The sequence below is a fragment of the Sinocyclocheilus grahami genome, unplaced genomic scaffold (genome assembly GCF_001515645.1).
Source record: "Sinocyclocheilus grahami isolate Dianchi unplaced genomic scaffold, SAMN03320097.WGS_v1.1 scaffold21.1, whole genome shotgun sequence".
NCBI lineage: Eukaryota > Metazoa > Chordata > Actinopteri > Cypriniformes > Cyprinidae > Sinocyclocheilus > Sinocyclocheilus grahami.
Window position 1 is genome coordinate 3,748,934 of NW_015505200.1, and position 20,852 is coordinate 3,769,785.

Genomic DNA, 20,852 nt, shown 5'->3' on the forward strand with positions numbered 1-20,852 from the left:
GCGATCCACAGCACTAAGTTGGTGTATTTCCTCAGTGACCAGCACGGATCAGCTCTAGGCATGACGAAGCGGATATCGTCCTCTTTTGGAAGACCAAACAAACTAGTTTCGCTTTCACAACGAAACACAGCGTCTTCAGGACATGGCGGCATCGGCAACAATACTACAGTGAGAATAAAAGTTACGCCTTCTTTCTTTGCGTGAACATTTGGGCGGCGTTATGCAAATCTTCCCACATAGTGAGGTAGTTATGTGGGGGCGTGTTCGAACGAGCCGTATTAGGTAGGTGTGGCTGACTCTTAAATTTTAAAAAGAATATCTCTTTGGATTTGAGACTTTAGTCTTTGCAAATTTACAGATCTTCTTTATGCACCAAGAGCTTGTAACACTCCAAAGAGAAAGGAAAGAATGAAATCGCATCATATGACCCCTTTAAATAGAATTTGAATACTGGGAAGGAGTGATGTTTTTATAACTATCAAATCATAGTATTTTTCACTTTAGTTGCGTGTTTCTCGAACCTGCTGCTGATGGCCTACATTTTAGGTGTTTCACTAACCTGATGCACCCTCACAATGTCTCCAGGTCATGGAGCTCTGTACTAATGAGCTGGTGAGTTGAATCAGACACCCAAAATGTGCTGAAGTGAACAGGATTGAGAAACACTAGTTAAGTGGCAAATTTGCTGATTTCATTTCAGTATTATCTACAACTTGTTACACACATTTCCAGTATTTCAATCTGATTGGACAACCAGCGTCCCAAGAGTGGTGATATTTAACCTATCATCTTCTTCTAGTTTAGCAGAGGTGAGATTCAGATGTGAAGCAGAAACAAGGCCGTGACTTTATTTTTGTAGTTTGTGTAACAAAATCCTGATGTCAGCAATGCTCCAATTCCCATGTGTGAACAGAGAAGAGATCAGCATCACTACCCATCTTTCCTCACCGTGAGGCTGTCCACAGAGAGAGGTGAACTGTCTTTCCCACACAGAAGACTGAACTAGAACAAGCTGCGGTTTCATTTCAAGATGCTTTATTCTGCATTGAAACTTTCAAGGCAGACTGCTTTCAGATGCATTAGACCTCAACTTTAATCAAATGGCCCTCCCAGAATACTTCATTAGTTTGGATTGTTTAGAGGAAAATTAATTTGCACATAAAAGTGTCACAGGCCATTGGCTTTGCAACCTCAGTGCCAGCTCAATGACGTGCAGAATCTTGACACATAATCGCTTGATGAGGTTTGTTGTGTTCATTTGCCTTCAAACTTTTTTTTTCAGCTTCTTAATGACAATTTCATTCGGAGATAGTTCTGCTCTAATAACAGTGGATTTAGATCCTGCCATGCTCTGATAAAAATGTTTCATTGCCTGCAATGCCTGAAAAAACTTCCCTGAAATTACCATCCTGCGGTGTTTAAGAATCTGCCAGCTCCCACCCTGAGGGAGGTGAAGTGTCAGAGATGCATCATTTTGGCATTTATGAGGCTTATGGAAGCTTAAGGGGATAATTAAGATTACAACAACTAACAAATTTCATGCCGATTTCAGGATTAGTGCTGTCTGTCATTTTGATTTAGATTACAGTTCTAACTTCATTGTTAAAGACATTAAGGTGAGGACAGGAATATGAATATGTTGCTCAGATATGCACATGAACATCTCTCCATTTCTCCATGGTTGTATTTCATTCTCGATAGGTGCATTTGGTTAGTTTGCCTGCTCAGACAGTTTAAAGGGGTCATATGATGCTGCTCTGATTGGCCAGCTATCCAGTGCGTTGTGATTGGCCGAATACCTCAAGCATGTGACAGAAATGTTACGCACCTTACCATACTGTGATGCCGTGTCCCACTTCGTCCACGGTGAAAGCCGATCCGGCGATCCACAGCGCGACGTTGATGTATTTCCTCAGTGACCAGCAAGGAACAGCTCCTTGACGGCATGACAAAGCGGATATCATCCTCTTTTGGAAGGCCAAGCAAAGTAGTTTTGCTTTCACAACAAAACGACAACATCACCATGACAGTGCGGCGGTGGCAACAACAATACTACAGCGAGAATAAAAGTTACGCCTTCTTTCTTTGCGTGAACATTTGGCCGGCGTTATGCAAATCTTCCCACATCGTGACGTAGACATGTGGGGGCGTGTTAGAACGAGCCATTTTAGGTAGGCATGGTTGACTCTTAACTTTTATAAAGAATATCTCTTTGGATTTAAGACTTTAGTCTTTGCAACTTTACAGATCTTCTTTATGTACCAAGAGCTTGTAACACTTCAAAGAGAAAGGAAAAATTTAAATCGCATCAATACAGTAAAACGGTAATATTGTTAAATATTCTTACATTTAAAATGTTTTTATTTTAATATATTTTTTAATGTAATTTATTCATTTTTATTTTCATCAGCTATTACTCTATTCTTCAGTGTCATTTCAATCTTTGCAAATCACTCTAATATGCTCAAGAATCATTTCTTATTATCAATGTTGAAAACAGTTTTGCTGCTTAATACATTTCTCAGTATTTGTTGGTGGATTTATTTGAAATGGAAATCTTTTGTAACATTTTTGGACAATTATAAATGTCTTTATTTTTTTACTTTTACTTTATTGTGCATGTGAACAGAAATGCAGAATGACATTTTTTATAACAATCGCTCTACTAACAAGAAACGTGCCAGAAATGTGATCTTATAAATTGTACAAAATTTCAACAACATGGAAAACTGACATTTGTCATATTTTATACATAGTCAGCTCAATTTTTTTTTAACTTACCTTTTACTAATATAAGATTTATTTTTGTGCACCTGCCTTTAGGATTACCATGTTATTCTTCTACACGTAAATAAACAAGGACAGAGCTATATATATATATATATATATATATATATATATATATATATATATATATATATATATATGTGATATAATACTGGGTCTCACTGCATATGTATGCTTGTGTTTAAAACCAGAATGACTTTTCATATATACTGTATATAAATAATATATTCTGATATGACTTTCTACACCTCCATAACGGTGTGATAGTTTTGTATGTTTCTTATTAAAATGTTGTCTTACCTGCCTATGCAACAAAACAGTTCATATCTAAGACATTTCATACTTTCAGTTCCAGAGAATGAGAGGTAGGATCTGAGCAGGAGATCTGTATTTTTTTTGACACACTGAAGGAAAAAAAACAATACATCTTTTGCACATAGACAGCTGATGATGGCTTTTGAAGACATGGAAAAGAAGCATCAGCATTTGTAGTATGAAAGGAAAGTGTGTGTGTGTGTGTGTGTGTGTGTGTGTGGAAAAAAAACAATACATCTTTTGCACATAGACAGCTGATGATGGCTTTTGAAGACATGGAAAAGAAGCATCAGCATTTGTAGTATGAAAGGAAAGTGTGTGTGTGTGTGTGTGTGTGTGTGTGTGTGTGTGTGTGTTGAGGTTGTGTGCTGACGCTCTGCTGAAGGGAGAGTGGCATGTTGACTGATAAGAGATCACATTGAGAGACAGGACACTGGTGAACACACACTAATTGTCTTCTCTCTGAAGTGGATCTGTCACTGTGTCTGAAACATACACTACACGCAACCATGTGATTTATTTTGTCCTCAGACTAGCGACCAGTTAACATGCCTCCAGCAGGTGTGCTGACTCAGATCCAAACATACACACTATTCACAGACAATAGCATCAGATAAAGAAAAAACAGCTGAATGTCAGGTGGGGGATGGTCAGTTTAAACATGCTTTGTCGGTTTAAACCAAGTAGGTCTGAAATACCTGTAGTTTATTAATAGCTATAATCTGTTAGCATTCCCATTTATCTCAGTACCATTTTCTGGGTATAAGACCACTGTGAAACCTGCCGTCTTTGCTCATGATTGCTGGAGCCAGGTTGTTTTGAGCCTCAGCCATAAATTCCAAGTGACTAAAACAAAACAAATCAACAAATAAAGCAAAACAAAAATTCAAAATATACACTCAATCAACAAACGTAATCAAGTAAATATTATTATCTGACCAAAAAACATTTACTGTAAACCATGTTTTTTGAATCTATGTATCCAGTAGACTTCTTTACAGTCATTTAAGAAGTTAAGCCTATGTAGTGTGATGTTGCTTGAAAACCTGGTAATGGGACATTAGTCTCTTTAATCTTTGTTTAAACAGCCATGGATGCGCCCCAGAACCTGACAGCTAGTGAGATTAACCATCGAAGCGCCCTCATATCCTGGCAGCCGCCCATCGCAGACATCGATAACTACATGCTGACCTACAAAGCAGCGGATGGCAGTCGAAAGGCAAGCATAATATGGATTTTACCTTGAGCTGGAAGTGTTATAAATAAATATACATGCTTGCTGTGTAAACATTTTTAAACTTGATTGTTCATATTTCTATGCTCATTGCAATTCAGAATTAAACTGTACTTGATGTACAGCCTGAACTTATAATAACTTTACGATCTAACATAAACCACACGACTTCCCACAGAGATCAACCATCTAAGGGAACTGTTAAATCTTCCTATCGGAATAGCTCAGTTTAATTAAATTCTCTGATGTTGTTCATTAATATTAATGAAAACATTTAACAAAGTCATTCCAGACACAATATGCCTATTAAAGACTTCCCTGAAATAATTTCTCTGAAATGATACAGTAGATACAGTATCTATTTCAAATAATTACATTACTTGTAATGCATGATCACTGACCTATAATCTGTTTTGGACATGAGCCTGATGGGAAAATGCAATGATGATAATGTTGGAAATACAAAAGGGTATGGATTATAATTTTAAGATTTATGTTGTTATACACAGAGACACACAATCAATGCAACACAGACCGCTCTGACCTAGTAGCCCACTGTTAGTGTTTGTATCTGTCCAGTGGGTGTCAGTGGTGCACAGATGATATAAACCCAGCTGATGCATTTTAGACGTAAAAGCTTTCTCTTTCCATTCTCTTTCCAGCCAGGTTGGCATCTAATGTTGAGAGTTTTGATAATAACAGGCAATTTGGGAATTTTTCAAAGACTTAGAATGCGTAATAATAGAAATAATACAGTTTCTGCATCCACCATGTGTTGCCTCAACCTGTATTTCAGATTCAGGGTTGTGAAAGAATCAAGATGAGAACATAAAAATGGGTTCCACACTGCTACAGATAGCAGCTTCCTTTTTATTAAAATTACCTGCTCAATATCCTCTGCATGCAGAGCAACCTTGATGCGACTTCATTAAAACACTACTGTGCTATATAATTCACATTACACATTGCTTAAAATGTGACTTTTCCTGGAAAAGGATGACTATTGAATCAAACGTTTCATATTTCATACACCTCAAGGTCACATGTGCCATCGTCCATTCAGGTCCCTGGTGAATCCTCAGAATAAAAAGTCTGAAAAGGCACAAAAATGTATGGCAGATTAGTTCGATAAAAAGAGGGGAAGTGAAATGTCATGAGCCGAAAACCAAAATAGAAATGGCTTCTCTCCCCAGTAGCACCAGGGCCTGATAAGACTCTTCCTCCCCCATCATGCACTTTAGAGCTGCCAATCATAGTGTAGAAAAACAGAGGAAGGAAAGGCAGCATTGAATGAAAAGCACCCAACAGAAGCAGCTTGGGATCACAACAATTTGTCAGACAATTCCTAAAGGGATTGTGATCTGTTTTCTGTTTGTTTTTGAGGAATATCTTTCCTACCCACAATGCAAAGAGCGGCTGTTCTTTGTACTATCTCTTGGTATGTTTTCCACAAAACCGCTCTTTGGTCTACAGTGTTTGAACAGAGGTAATGTACTAATGCCTCTCCGTGCCTGCTGATCAGTAGACTGTGTTTGATTGTGTTTTAGGAGCTGATCTTAGATGCTGAAGACACGTGGATCCGTCTCGAGGGGCTGGCGGAGACCACCGAATATACTGTGAGACTGCAAGCTGCTAGAGGAATAGAGACCAGCGCCATTGTTTCTACATCGTTCACAACAGGTGCAAATCTTCCACATCTCCTGTAGACTTCAGATCGGGTTCACTCACCTCATTAGGTACAAATTCACACTATCGCCCCGTCAGCGTTATCAAGTACAAATCAGGAGCGACACCTTCAAGGCATCTGTGTGCATCCCTCTTTTATTGCCTTGTGTTTCTGTGATTTTACAAGCACCCAACTTCCAAAGATAGCGTTTTATAACATCAACAAATTCACACTCCATTGTCATGGAAGCGATGAAAATCACCACTCATTAACCTCCCAGTGCCCCTCGCTTTCTTTTGCTCTGTTGTTTTGGATATTTCTCAACCCTTTTCCTCTTCAGGAAATCGATTATTTCCCACGCCACAGAACTGTGCGCAACACCTCCTGAATGGAGAAACGCTGAGCGGAATTTACACCATCTACATCAACAGAGACCTCAGCCAAGGTGTGCAGGTTTACTGCGACATGACCACCGATGGAGGCGGCTGGATAGTGAGTGAGAGATCTGACTATCACATCTGAGTCTGTCTGTATTGTACTGTATGTCTGGCACAATACATGATTTACACAAAATCCCACAATGCCACATTATAGGACTGGCCCTTGTTGAAAAGACAAGCTTGGACCAGTGTTCATTTTCAGTGCTGGCATAACCAATGCTGTTCACAAGCTAGATGATCAGCATGCTTTTTCTGGTGATTCAGGTTAACCACCAAATCTTAAGGTAGGTGAGGACTTGGTGTCAACACCAGGGCAACTACATCCATCCAAAATCAACTTTTTGCTAGGTCTGTCAGGCAGGTGAATTGAGAAAATGTACGTCGTACCGGCCAAAAATAATTGTATTAATAAAATCAATTATTAGTTACATAAAAAAAAAATATTTTTGTAACTATGGTTGTTATTAATTATAATTATTATTTAGCTATTTTTTTTTTTTTTTTATTATAATTATTTGGTTAAATTCATTCATTTATTTATTTATTATCTATGCATTTATTTTATTATTTAGACATTTTTAGCATATACAATATAATATTTTTATTGTCACAAAAAAGATATGCCAATCTCTACCAATCACTGAAAGCACATGGAGATCTGGAGAAGAAAAAAACTTATGATAAATGTTTCCACTGAAGAAACATTTATTGAGTTTCTTTCAGTGGGTATAGAAAAGAATCAATCCCCTTTAAATTAATCACATTTTGTTGTTTTGCAGCCTGAGATGAAGACGGACACAGTTTTTGTTTTATCCAACTGTATTTACCCAATGCAACTTATAACATCCAAGTGAAAGATATAACACCAACATGTCAGAAATTTTTTTTTTAAATAAAACAGAATCACTGAGTTGTAAAAAGGATCACCCCCTTGTGTCAGTATTTTGTACCTTTTGCTTTAATTGCAGCCTTTAGTCTGTTGGGATTTGTCTCTGTCTCTACTAAGTTTGCACATCTAGACTTTGCAATATTTGCCAACTTTTCATTGCAGAACTGCTCAAGTTCAGTTCAATTTGATGGTGAGTGTTTGTGGACTGCAGTCTTCAAGTCATTCCACAGATTTTCAATGGGGTTTAAGTCTGGACTCTGACTAGGCCATGCAAGGACATCCACCTTTTTCTCTTTCAGCCACTGTATGGTCAGTTTTGCAGTGTGCTTTGGGTCATTGACATGTTAGAAGGTAAACCTTCTTCCCATTGACAACTTTCTGGCAGAGGGCAGCAGATTTTCCAAGAATTTGACAGTATTTTGCCCCATCCATTTTTCCTTCTATCCTGACTAGTGCTCCAGTCCCTGCTGCAGAGAAACACCCCATAACAAGATATTACCACCTCCATGCTTTACTGTAGGAGTGCTGTTATTTGGATGGTGAGTTGTATTGGATTATTGCCAGACATCGTTTGGTGTTGAGGCCAAATAATAAAATTTTAGTCTAATCTGCCTCAGAATCTTCAAGGTGTGTTTTGGCAAAGCTCTTTCACAACAGGTGCAAATCTTCCACATCTCCTGCAGACTTCAGATCGGGTTCACTCACCTCATTAGGTGCAAATTCACACTATCAGCCCATCAACATCATCAAGTACAAATCAGTAGCGACACCTTCAAGGCATCTGTGTGCATCCCTCATTTATTGCCTTGTGTTTCTGTGACTTTTCAAGGACCCTACTTCCAAAGATAGTGTTTCATATCATCAACAAATTTGCACTCCATTGTCATGGCAGCGATGCAAATCACAGCTCATTAACCTCCCAGTGGCCCCTTGCTTTCTTTTGCTCTGTTGTTTTGGATGTTTCTCAACCCTTTTTCTCCTCAGGAAACCGATTGTTTCCCACGCCACAGAACTGTGCGCAACACCTCCTGAATGGAGAAACGCTGAGCGGAATTTACACCATCTACATCAACAGAGACCTCAGCCAAGGTGTGCAGGTTTACTGCGACATGACCACCGATGGAGGCGGCTGGATAGTGAGTGAGAGATCTGACTATCACATCTGAGTCTGTCTGTATTGTACTGTATGTCTGGCACAATACATGATTTACACAAAATCCCACAATGCCACATTATAGGACTGGCCCTTGTTGAAAAGACAAGCTTGGACCAGTGTTCATTTTCAGTGCTGGCATAACCAATGCTGTTCACAAGCTAGATGATCAGCATGCTTTTTCTGGTGATTCAGGTTAACCACCAAATCTTAAGGTAGGTGAGGACTTGGTGTCAACACCAGGGCAACTACATCCATCCAAAATCAACTTTTTGCTAGGTCTGTCAGGCAGGTGAATTGAGAAAATGTACGTCGTACCGGCCAAAAATAATTGTATTAATAAAATCAATTATTAGTTATATAAAAAAATATATTTTTGTAACTATGGTTGTTATTAATTATAATTATTATTTAGCTATTTTTATTTTTTTTTATTATAATTATTTGGTTAAATTCATTCATTTATTTATTTATTATCTATGCATTTATTTTATTATTTAGACATTTTTAGCATATACAATATAATATTTTTATTGTCACAAAAAAGATATGCCAATCTCTACCAATCACTGAAAGCACATGGAGATCTGGAGAAGAAAAAAACTTATGATAAATGTTTCCACTGAAGAAACATTTATTGAGTTTCTTTCAGTGGGTATAGAAAAGAATCAATCCCCTTTAAATTAATCACATTTTGTTGCTTTGCAGCCTGAGATGAAGACGGACACAGTTTTTGTTTTATCCAACTGTATTTACCCAATGCAACTTATAACATCCAAGTGAAAGATATAACACCAACAGAAATTTTTTTTAATAAAAAATAATAAAACAGAATCACTGAGTTGTAAAAAGGATCACCCCCTTGTGTCAGTATTTTGTACCTTTTGCTTTAATTACAGCCTTTAGTCTGTTGGGATTTGTCTCTGTCTCTACTAAGTTTGCACATCTAGACTTTGCAATATTTGCCAACTTTTCATTGCAGAACTGCTCAAGTTCAGTTCAATTTGATGGTGAGTGTTTGTGGACTGCAGTCTTCAAGTCATTCCACAGATTTTCAATGGGGTTTAAGTCTGGACTCTGACTAGGCCATGCAAGGACATCCACCTTTTTCTCTTTCAGCCACTGTATGGTCAGTTTTGCAGTGTGCTTTGGGTCATTGACATGTTAGAAGGTAAACCTTCTTCCCATTGACAACTTTCTGGCAGAGGGCAGCAGATTTTCCAAGAATTTGACAGTATTTTGCCCCATCCATTTTTCCTTCTATCCTGACTAGTGCTCCAGTCCCTGCTGCAGAGAAACACCCCATAACAAGATATTACCACCTCCATGCTTTACTGTAGGAGTGCTGTTATTTGGATGGTGAGTTGTATTGGATTATTGCCAGACATCGTTTGGTGTTGAGGCCAAATAATAAAATTTTAGTCTAATCTGCCTCAGAATCTTCAAGGTGTGTTTTGGCAAAGCTCAGTCGTGACTGCATGTGGCCTTTCTTGAGGAGTGGCTTTTTTTTTGCACCCCTTCCATACAAGCCACATTTGTGGAGAATTTGTGATATTGTTGTCACATGCACATAATGACCACTCTTTGTCATAAATTCCCACAACTGCTTCAGAGTTGCTGTAGGCCTCTTGGTCGCCTCTCTAACCAGTTTCCTCCTCCCTCCTCGGAGCAACGTCCTGATCCAGGGAGGGTCTGTGTTGTACCAAATACCCGTCACTTCTTAATAATAGACTTTACTGTGCTTCTAGGCATTGATAAAGCCTTTGAAATGTTTTTGTATCCATCTCCTGACTTTATCCCAGAGATCTTTTGACTGTGTCTTGCCACCCATAGTTGATTGTTTGCTTCAGTTGCACTACCAAGGACTGAAATGCTCCAGGAAAGCTCTTTTCATGTTGAGCTAATCAAAATGACCACATCTAATCACAGTTGAAAGTCAAATGGCTTTGTGTGCCATTGAGAAGGTGATTAGCTACACCTGATTGCGTTTACAAGTCCTTTTAGGAGAGGGGTGATCCTTTTTCCAACTCAGTGATTCTGTTTGTTTTTTTATGACATGTTGGTGTTGTATCTTTCACTTGGATTTTATAAGTTGCACTGAATAAATACAGCTGGATAAAACAAAAACTGTGTCCGTCTTCATTTCAGGCTGCAAATCAAAAAAAATTGACTATTTTAAAGGGTGTGATTCTTTTCTACACTGAACGCTACTTACATCAGCAAAAGTCAGACTATTGATTTTATTATTCAACTTAAAACATGTAATACTGTCTTTCCTAATAAAGTTAGCAGCCAATAGGCAAAAATCTATAATTGCCTTTGGCACCTAAAAAGTGTAAATTTTGGACCCTGCCTGCATCCCACACCAGAGACCAGTATTTGAAACACAACGCATTCTGGTGATTGCCCATTCTGGTCTTTTCAACAAACTTTACTGGTCATGACCGTCAACACAGCTGCCTCTTTTGCAGATGTCATCATCCCAAAGTAAAATGACACTGTTGGGATAAATTGCCATGTGCTCCATATTGCCCTAAATGCATTATATTTAATTGGCGTAGAGTGTTGTGTGGCAGCTGTACCTCTGCTAATTGTGTTTCAGATGTTCCAGCGACGTCAGAACGGTTTGACTGATTTCTCCAGGAAGTGGAGTGACTACAAGATCGGCTTTGGCAACCTGGAGGATGAATTCTGGCTCGGTGAGAAGACGTGAAATACACTTGAATTATAGACAGAGCAGTTAGAGCTGTCTGGGGAAAAAAGCTGCTACGTGATGACCCATTAAAAAATATACTCGTTTAAGGCCCCATTAATCTCTTCAGGCTGATCTAAATTTGGTCAGCACATTCTCGCAAATGTCTGAGTTTTATTGAAGCTTCAGTCCTGGAAATGTTACTCAGTGATGAGTGATCTTGACTAGCAATGAGAAGGTTTCTTTATTTAAATATTAGATAGGCATTTTGGGAAGCCATTTATAACTTTATACTAGTACTCAACCCTTACTTGCTTCAGGGACACTGTATTACTCGCCTATTTACTTGAATTATACGGATCACACTTTCAAATGAGAGACAGTGTGGTGCTGCTCTGAATAAAGATGAAAATAACACAAAGTCTTCTAGCACTGTGTGAGGCTGCATCAAATCACCATCCTTTGAATATTTCCATGTGCCCTCCCGCATACGGTATCTTGTGTTTGTATGGTCTCTGTGCTTCCCGGACCCCTCAGTCTGTCATGGTGACTCTGAGCTTTCAGATTCTATTTAAATGGTCTGGTAATTATTTTCATCAAAATCCAGTTTGATGGAAAACAATAGAGTCCCTTTCCCTTTTTATCCCTGATGCATTAATCTTATTAGAAAGCTATAAATATATGCATTAAAAATCAGGGGAAAAAATAGCATTTGTGCTCGGATTTCAAAGCATTGCCTCAATTACAGATAAAAAGTAAACACTACAAATTATGCCTCTGCAGACATTTATGTATGGATAATATATGTAAATCAAGCGTAGTGTTAGTTCTGGCAGGTCACGTGAGTCAATAAGCTTGCATCAGCTGACTCTCAGCTGATTCACGTCTACGTATTAGAATACGATGCCTATCACGGCATTCCTATAAGGTCTATTCTGTATTATTAACCTCGAAGAAACAAAGTAACAAAGCAATCTCGGCGTCCGATTCCCTTACGCTCCTTGAGTTCTTTAGACTGTTGGAAGCTGCTCCAATATTTACGCGGTACTACCTCTTGCCTGATCGTAACCCTATTTTTAATGTTTTGTTCCTCCGAAATGTTCCTCTTTTTTTTATCAGCCATCTCTCTCTATCTATAGTCAATCTGCTAATATCCGTCCTGTGCACCACTCACTAAGCGTGCTCTTCTCCCTATTATTACTAGACACGCCCCTTACTGCTGATTGGCTGCGAGTTTGTTTTGGGAATCGGTCCGACACAGTGGTCAAGAGCGTTTTTCAAAAATCGCTTAGTGCACCTTTAACACACAGTATGTACATTTCACTACTAAAGGATGTTATTCAAATGATAAAACACCATCTGGGTAAGGGCAGCATGCTTGTTGCTTAAACTTCTGGTATTGACCATGTGCTTGTTGCTTAATCTTTTCAGGTACTGCATTAAAGGGGCATGCTGCTCTTCTCAGCCACTTAATAAAGAAGAGCACCCCCTTTTGCTGCTACTCTCCTCCTGTAAGTGGCATGCTGCCCCAGCCTCTGCGGTTTCAGAAGGACATGCTTCTTCTTTCAGATTTGCCATCAGTTTGTGGTTGGGGGGTTATTGCAGCTCTTGCTGCTCATTTATGACAAGCTACATGGATGATCGGGGAGTTTTTACCCAGAACTGAACCATACCACCAAATCCAAACTGTATGCAAAGTGTCAATCATTTTGACGATAGCAGTCCTGAGAGAAATGAAGCATAGCATTAGTTCTGGCAGGTTACGTGAGTCAAGCTTGCATCAGCTGATCCACGTCTACCTATAGGAATACGACAGCTATCACAGCATTCCTGTATAAGGTCTATTCAGTATTATTCAACAGCTTTATCGCTTGCTCAGGTGCAAATTACCCTCCTCCATCCCCAACTCCTCCTTTCTTCACAGTCAGGACTTGGCTTTCTAATATTCCTTGTTGAATCAGACACTAAAATGTCAGTAAGAACATTAATGATATCTGCATTCTGTTCTGTCCTGTTTGCCCAAGGGGTTATTGCTGCTCTCGCTACTCATTTGTGAATTGAGTGTCAAGTGTCAATCATTTTGACGATAGTGGTCCTGACAGAACTATATTTAGTGTGGAAGGAGCTCATTTGAAACATTTCAGCTCATGAACAGAAAGTAAATACTGTCTGCAGAAGTTCTGCATTGGTTCTTTTGAAGAGTGTCTTCTTCAAGTACCATATACATATGCAACTACAATAGTGAAATCACTTTATGACTGTTATGTTGGAGTAGAAGTTGTGGTAAATAATCACTAGTATGCCTTCTTACCGTAGGCAAGAGCTGTGTGGCCAGTACAAATTATGCTGTAGCTCTGTAATATCACAGTGTGATTTTTAAAAACCAGAGCTGAAAATAATCTATTCTGCATAAACTGCGACACAGAAGAGTGCTTATATTATATATTTAGTTTTACCACAGTGTATCTAACTGTAGGTTATTTATGGCCATTTATGGTATCACAACTTATTGTGTCTTTGGCTTTTCAACCTAGCTGTTATGTAATGTGAAGCTGTTTTTGTAATGGTGCCAGACTTATCATTCATTTTTGAAAAAATCTTAATTTTGTTTGTGCCCATCAAGTTCCATATAAAATTACAACTAGCTGTTTTATTTTTCTGTTATTTGTGGGTTGAATTTCCTGCTAAAATATGTATATTTTGATATACCCGACTATTCAAAAGTTTGGGGTCATTATTTTTTGTTTTATTGTATTTTATTTATTTTTTATTTATTTATTTATTGAAAGAAATTAATACTTTTATTCAGCAGGGATGAATGTAATTGATCAAAAGTGACAGTAAAGGCATTTATAATGTTACAAAAGATTTTTAATTAATTTCCTTTGAACTTTCTGTTAATCAAAGAAAAAAAAAAGTTTACACACAAATATTAAGCAGCACATCCATTTTCAACACTGACAATAATAAGAAATGTTTCTTGAACACCAAATCAGCATTTTAGAATGATTTCTGAAGGATCATGCACCTTTCTTTTTTAGCTACAAACTACAGACCTACATCCCCCGCAAACACTGTCTGTTCATCAATCACACAACCTGGCAGACACAAAAGTTGCTGCCCTGCTCCATTCAAGCATCCAAAGTAGAGAGCACGTCTGTGTTCCCATGGTGCTTCTCACTTCTGCATGGTCCTTGGGCTTTCCTTATAGCTCCTCATTTGGTCATGACACTCGGTTACTCCTGTGTTTAGGTGATGGGGCTGGAGTTCAACCATGCAAATAGGACAGTACTATAGAGATATGGTGTTATGGAAAAAGGCACAAAGTCATTCTGAAAAGTAAGACTCCACTATTCTGTTCCAGGAGATTTCAATGCAGCCTTCCTGAACTGATTTAAAAAAAAAAAAAAAAAAAGCTATTTTCTTTGCAATGCATTTGAAAATTAGAGTGTTTTTCCTCGGAGGACACATAACTAATTTTATGTATATTTTCAGTTTCTGCTTGGAAACTAGTAAGAAGCATACAGCCTGTTCTTCAGTAACCAGTGTGATAAAATAGTTTAAAATGGTTAATTTTACTCCCCATTGTACTGCAAAAAATCTTTCTTGTGGGCTGTGCTTCAAAGATCGCTACACTATTGATGATAGATAACTGACCTTTTTTTGCCCCCGAAATTTTGCTAATGTGACCTTAACACCTTAATACACTGGTTGTTTCCACCACCTATACAGTATATGGAATTGCAAGAAGGCACAAACTGCCTACACATGAAAAGTCTCATAGGAACTTATTACCTTGATTACAATCTTAATTCAGCGATTTGAGCTTACATCTACAGGGCCTTCTGCTTTGTGACTCATTGTTTGTGGTTTTGTTTGCAAGGGCAGGTGTTGAAAAGACAGGAAACATGCAAAAGCATTTAGAAGTTAACGGAGTACACATAAAGCTTGATATGTGAGAGTCTCAGGCCAATGGTGAAAATAGTCTACATCTGTCCTTGTTCAATTGCATTGTGTCATGTCCTGTTGTCTCAACTGTCTGCTTTCATTTCAGCTCTCTCAAACGCATTAGGTTGGTGTAGCTTATTATAACCGATAAGGTCATATTTCCCATCGGTATCTGTGGTATTTTTTTTTCATAAAAGCTGAGGTTAACACTCTGAAAAATAATAAAGATTCATAGAAGAAAAATATTCTTTTGAGAGGTGTTCTTTGTGAAGCATTTCAGTGGCAATAAAATTTAATTGCTCAGAAATGTTGTACATAAATTGTACACAAGTGTTTTTGTGTATTTCGATAGATACTGCAATGTACATTATCAACATACTGGCAGCATCTAAAAACATTTTACTTATGTATAGCTTATATACAAATTGTATAGATCTTTAAGACTTTTCTGGCAAAACTGAAATTGACAAAATGGTTTCGTTGTACCATTCCATCACAAGACTTTAATTTAATTTATAAAAAATTCCATAAAATTAACCTATGGATTCATTAAGGTTGCACAATACTGAATGTCAGTTACTTGATGTTAGAGATGACATGTTTTACAGGTATTGGTCAATATTTAAATGTTCATGTTTGTTCATGCTTGCTTTCATCTTACTCTCACTTAAAACTAATCTTTAGAAACACTGTTCATTTAATAAGCGTTTAAAACAAGTGATTAGTGTTGTATTTTTATGAGTTATCGCAATTAAATGGAATGAATTGTTGGCTTATCAGTATTGGCTAGGATTTTAATATCTGTCTGTCCCTCACATTCAATATTCTTTGACTCACATTGGATGCTTAAACATTTGTATGCTTCTTGTATGAACATAAAAGTTCATTTAAGATGCTAATACAATTTCATATTGGTGTCTATCTATGCATATGACAATGTATCTGTGCTAGAACCACTCTTCATGTATGAATACCTGAATATTTGATTAATAATCAAGTATGAATGCTAATGAGATCATAGTTAAAATGACTGTTTGTGTATTGACATTTTGTGTTTGACTTCTGCAGGGTATAAACTGGTATCACTGGAAAGGCCATGAGTTTTCCATCCCTTTTGTGGAGATGAAGATGAGACCTTTCAATTACCGCAGCATCAGTGGCAAGCGGAGGAGGTCCACCCATTAATCTACCGTCCTACTAGCTGTTTCTATTTTTAAATAGGGCGAGGAGGACAGAAGGAGTGATGAAACTTATGTAAATCTTTGAATGACAAAATCCCTTGGACGAATGTCTGATGTAAATTGTAAACCTTGAGGTTCAGTGACTTTCTTATGCGTAATGCTATTTGTTCAGTTCTGGGAGATTGAAGACTAGGAAAGCTTTGGTATTTTTAGCATGTGTGCAGTGTGAGGCCTGTGGAAAGAACCTCATTATTAAGTGAAGAAAAGAGATAATTTCTCCCTTTGAGATAAAAGATTTTAGAAGAAAATGAATGCCCGTTAAAATGAGATGCTTATATTTTTATAAATGATGAGAAATACATTTTAAAAAGTAACTGAATGATTTTTGGTCAGTTTTGATTCATGTTCATGTGACCCATTACAGTGTTATATTTTGCATTTACTACACCCTGAAGCCAACAATATTTGTTTTATTGTTGTTTGTATTTTCATCTCATATTTAAACTTACATTAAAGGGGTCATATGATGCGATTTCAATTTTTCCTTTCTCTTTGGAGTGTTACAAGCTCTTGGTGCATAAAGAAGATCTGTAAAGTTGCAAAGACTAAAGTCTCAAATCCAAAGAGATATTCTTTATAAAAGTTAAGAGTCAACCACGCCTACCTAAAACGGCTCATTCTAACACGCCCCCACATGTCTACGTCACGATGTGGGAAGATTTGCATAACGCCGCCCAAATGTTCACGCAAAGAAAGAAGGCGTAACTTTTATTCTCGCTGTAGTATTGTTGTTGCCGTTGCCGCCGCCATGTCGTGAAGGCACTGTGTGTTTCGTTGTGAAAGCGAAACTACTTTGTTTGGTCTTCCAAAAGAGGACGATATCCACTTCGTCATGCCTGGAGCTGATCCGTGCTGGTCGCTGAGGAAATACATCAACTTCGCACTGTGGATCGCCAGATCGGCTTTTACCGTGGAAAAGTAGCACTGGTTGTTTGTCATTTCTCCGATCACAAATGCAGACATGGTTTTATGTTTACGCGGCGCGATGCAATGCAACGCGTAAAAAGACAGTATAAGTCATTATAATCCGTAATTATGTCCTCACTGGATGCAACAAATGCCTCGTTTATAATGGGTTTTAATGTTTTTGTCTCATTGCTCCGGCCGGACAGGGCATCACAATATGGTAAGGGACGTAACATTTCCGTCACACGTTTTAGGTATACGGCCAATCACAACGCACTGGATAGCTGGCCAATCAGAGCACACCTCGCTTTTCAGACCGATGAGCTTTGTGAAAATCGACGTGTTTCAAAAGAACCTCATTATTAAGTGAAGAAAAGATCATTTCTCCCTTTGAGATAAAAGATTTTAGAAGAAAATGAATGCCCGTTAAAATGAGATGCTTCTATTTTTATAAATGATGAGAAATACCTTTAAAAAAGTAACTGAATGATTTTTGGTCAGTTTTGATTTATGTTCATGTGACCCATTACAGTGTTGTATTTTGCATTTACTGCACCCTGAAGCAAACACTATTTGCTTTATTGTAACTGCATTTTTAATTTCATATTTAAACTTAAACATTAACAGTTGGCCATTGTACTGTTAAAGCGTTGCAGTCGAGGTTGAAGTTGCAAATGTTGGGTTTTCTGGAAAAGATGATACAAAACACAAAATGTTATTATTATTATTGAAACCTCAGAAACCAAAGAATTATTCAGTATCTGAGGTCAAAACCGATTGAAAAAAGAATGATCACATGCTTATCACTCATATAATTTGCCCCATATTTGATTTGATTTTTATTTTAAATTTTACAATTTTGTGCAAGGCTGATAAGTAATACTTTTACATCATAGTTTTTTTGTTTGTTTGTTTTTTAAGATATAAAATGTCCTTAGAGCACTGATATGTACATATGAAAAACTCATATGGAAAATTTTTACATAGTTATGTTTCACATTCCATGCTTTGAGTGTGTTGTTCCTGTAGACTTGAAAGAATAATGGTGTCCATCTGTGTCTTGGTAAATCCTCTAGATTAATGGCAATTCATAGATGAGTGCAGGAGAATTGCAGTATGTGTTTTGCACTGCAGTAGTACATGCACAGCGAAGACCATCTGAAGGGTTCTTTTCATAGATCTTCTGTTCCTTTCATGCATAGTCATTGTAAAATGGAGTTGGACAGACACCTGCTGACAAGCAGTCAAGCTTGAGCTTTCAAGACCTGACGTACACACAACAGGTCACAAAAGTAATGCAACTCCTAGTGCAACTTAGAACATAGCCTTTCTTCTTTTACCTTTTTGTACCTGACAAGAATATATTATTTCATTCTGTAGTTTAACATGGCCTCAGTGTATTTTGTACAGTGATTGAAAGGTTTGTGAAGGAGTACGACCATGTCATGTTTTTTCTAAACCTTCCTCATACAATGTAAGTTTTACCTCAGCAAGATAATTTAGATTTTTCTTCTTTAATTTATCTGTATGCTCTACCCATTTCTGGCAAGGCTGTAGACAAATATTGTTCAGTTCTCCGGAGTTCTGCTTCTCACAACACCTGTTTCGCATAGTCTCAAATCTCCTAATGAGCCTCTTCTGAGAGACGGCACTATGATGTCTTCAAAGAGTTTCTACGCTTTTCCTTTGCTTCTATTTTTTCTTTCCTTTTTGAGGGGTAAGATTAGAGAGTGTAGCAACAGCTGGGAGGGGAACTAGAAACCAAGTAAATTCTTAATCAGCTCAAGCTAATTGCATTTAACACTGAAAAATACTTACATTTTGCTTGCAGCAGAAGGCATCGTTTTCTCCTGTTACTGTTCTGTAGAGAACATGGGTGGAAATATGTGTTCCTTCTTCTGTTTTCTAACTGTTTCCGTCAGAAAACTAATTGTTTGTGGGTTCACAGTGAAGCAGCCCTTCTGTAGTTATTTCTGAAAGAGGAATAGAGACTTTAGTGTTGTGTTGACTGATTGAGACAGCTTCTCAACAGAGAGAGACAGCAGATTTTCCTCCATTATTCATTGACTCAGCATATGGTGGGGATACTTCAAGTCCCTTTCATTCTGACATGCCTCCCATCCACCAAACCACTTGGTTCAACATTCACCACGGGAGCACACTTAAAAACATGTTACACACAACACTTGGAACTAGGTCAACTAGGTCATTTTACCACTCTCATATACATTTATTTAATTTCATTATGATATTGTCAAAGTCCCCTGCATTTTGTACCTAAGAGGATGTTGTAAAGCAGTAAAAATGTTTGACTGCTTGTCCTTTACCTCTATGGCTCTTGGGAAATGTGTTTAGCATGAACACTAATGAAGCAGGTAATGTGTGCAAAAGAACGTCTTTGAGACATTTGTCCCTAACTCACTAACCACATTGTGAGATAACCTTGGATAGCCTATTATTGTAACCGATCAAATTAGATCTAGTTTAACTTAAAATGTGCTGTATAGTTCCTTTTTTAATACATTTTCTACACATTAATAAAATATTCCAAATAAAAAAATCTAATTTGAATGTGAAGTGATTTTTTTAAGCACCATTGCAAGTTATGTCGCTGAATAAAATCCTGATGAACAGATTTGTTAACATAAACCCTAATATTAACAGGGGTTTATACGACAGTTATCAGCCCCTTAAGTTGTATCCTTCTGCACTTGGACATTCAACTGTATCGTTCTGCTTGTCTGTGTTTGGGCTCTAGACAAACTGTTTTAGTCTGTGCATTTCTGCTGGGGATATTTCAGGATTTTCACTTTCTGCAAATTACATCGATATACCAGTGGGTAACGACAAGTTTACGAGTGAGTCATTAAATCATTCACTCAAGCAATTCATCTAAAACACTCATTCACACTCATTCACACTGATTCATTCGTGAACAACTGTGCTGCTCGCAGACCCCTAACAGCCTACTTTGAATTCGTTTGGAACTATTAAAGTGACTGGCAATATAACATCTAAAATGTAAGTTAGTCAGTATTAACTTATTGTTTATTGGACTGTAGTGAAGATTAAACAAAGTTTTTCAAAGCACAGAGGCTTACCTTTACCTTTCAGTGGCAGTGGTTCCCAAACTAGGGGGTGCGGCAAGGCTGAGGGATAATGTAGGCTGCAGTCAGCAGATTATTTTGAAAAAGAAACCTCTGCAGGGTGATAAAGACTACACTACACAATTTTCACCCTTACCATGCGGACACTTGCCTGATAAGTAAATAATTGAATGCAAAATAATAATTTGACATTTTAATTCCCTCAATATGACTCGATCGCTACTTTATCAGTTGTAGCAGTTGTGGTTGTATCAATAACAGACCACTAGACTGCACAATTGAAGAATGAGTTGTATTGCAGGGAGTCATGTAGAAATATAAATGAATGAGGTTCTGCTCTAAGCTAAGTTACAAGTTTGTGAAAATACTGCCAGTGCCAGGTAAACGTAAAGCAGATTATGAATATACTTAAGATTCACAAATAAGAGTGGTGTGATGTGACAAAAAGCAAATAGAACCCAGTGAAGTTCTCTG

At 37.7% G+C, this 20,852-nt stretch overlaps 1 protein-coding gene across 1 annotated transcript in view; it reads left to right on the forward strand.

Moving 5' to 3' along the window:
* The window catches only part of LOC107558359 (tenascin-R-like), a gene marked incomplete at its 3' end in the record, with an annotated part of 53,593 nt that overhangs the window by 30,102 nt on the left and 2,639 nt on the right, over nucleotides 1–20,852 (forward strand). Inside the window, exons 15-18 of the mRNA XM_016242022.1 lie at nucleotides 4,191–4,321; nucleotides 5,884–6,016; nucleotides 6,343–6,494; nucleotides 11,087–11,183. Coding sequence (XP_016097508.1) covers nucleotides 4,191–4,321; nucleotides 5,884–6,016; nucleotides 6,343–6,494; nucleotides 11,087–11,183 — 513 coding nt within the window. The remainder of the gene's footprint in view (nucleotides 1–4,190; nucleotides 4,322–5,883; nucleotides 6,017–6,342; nucleotides 6,495–11,086; nucleotides 11,184–20,852) is intronic.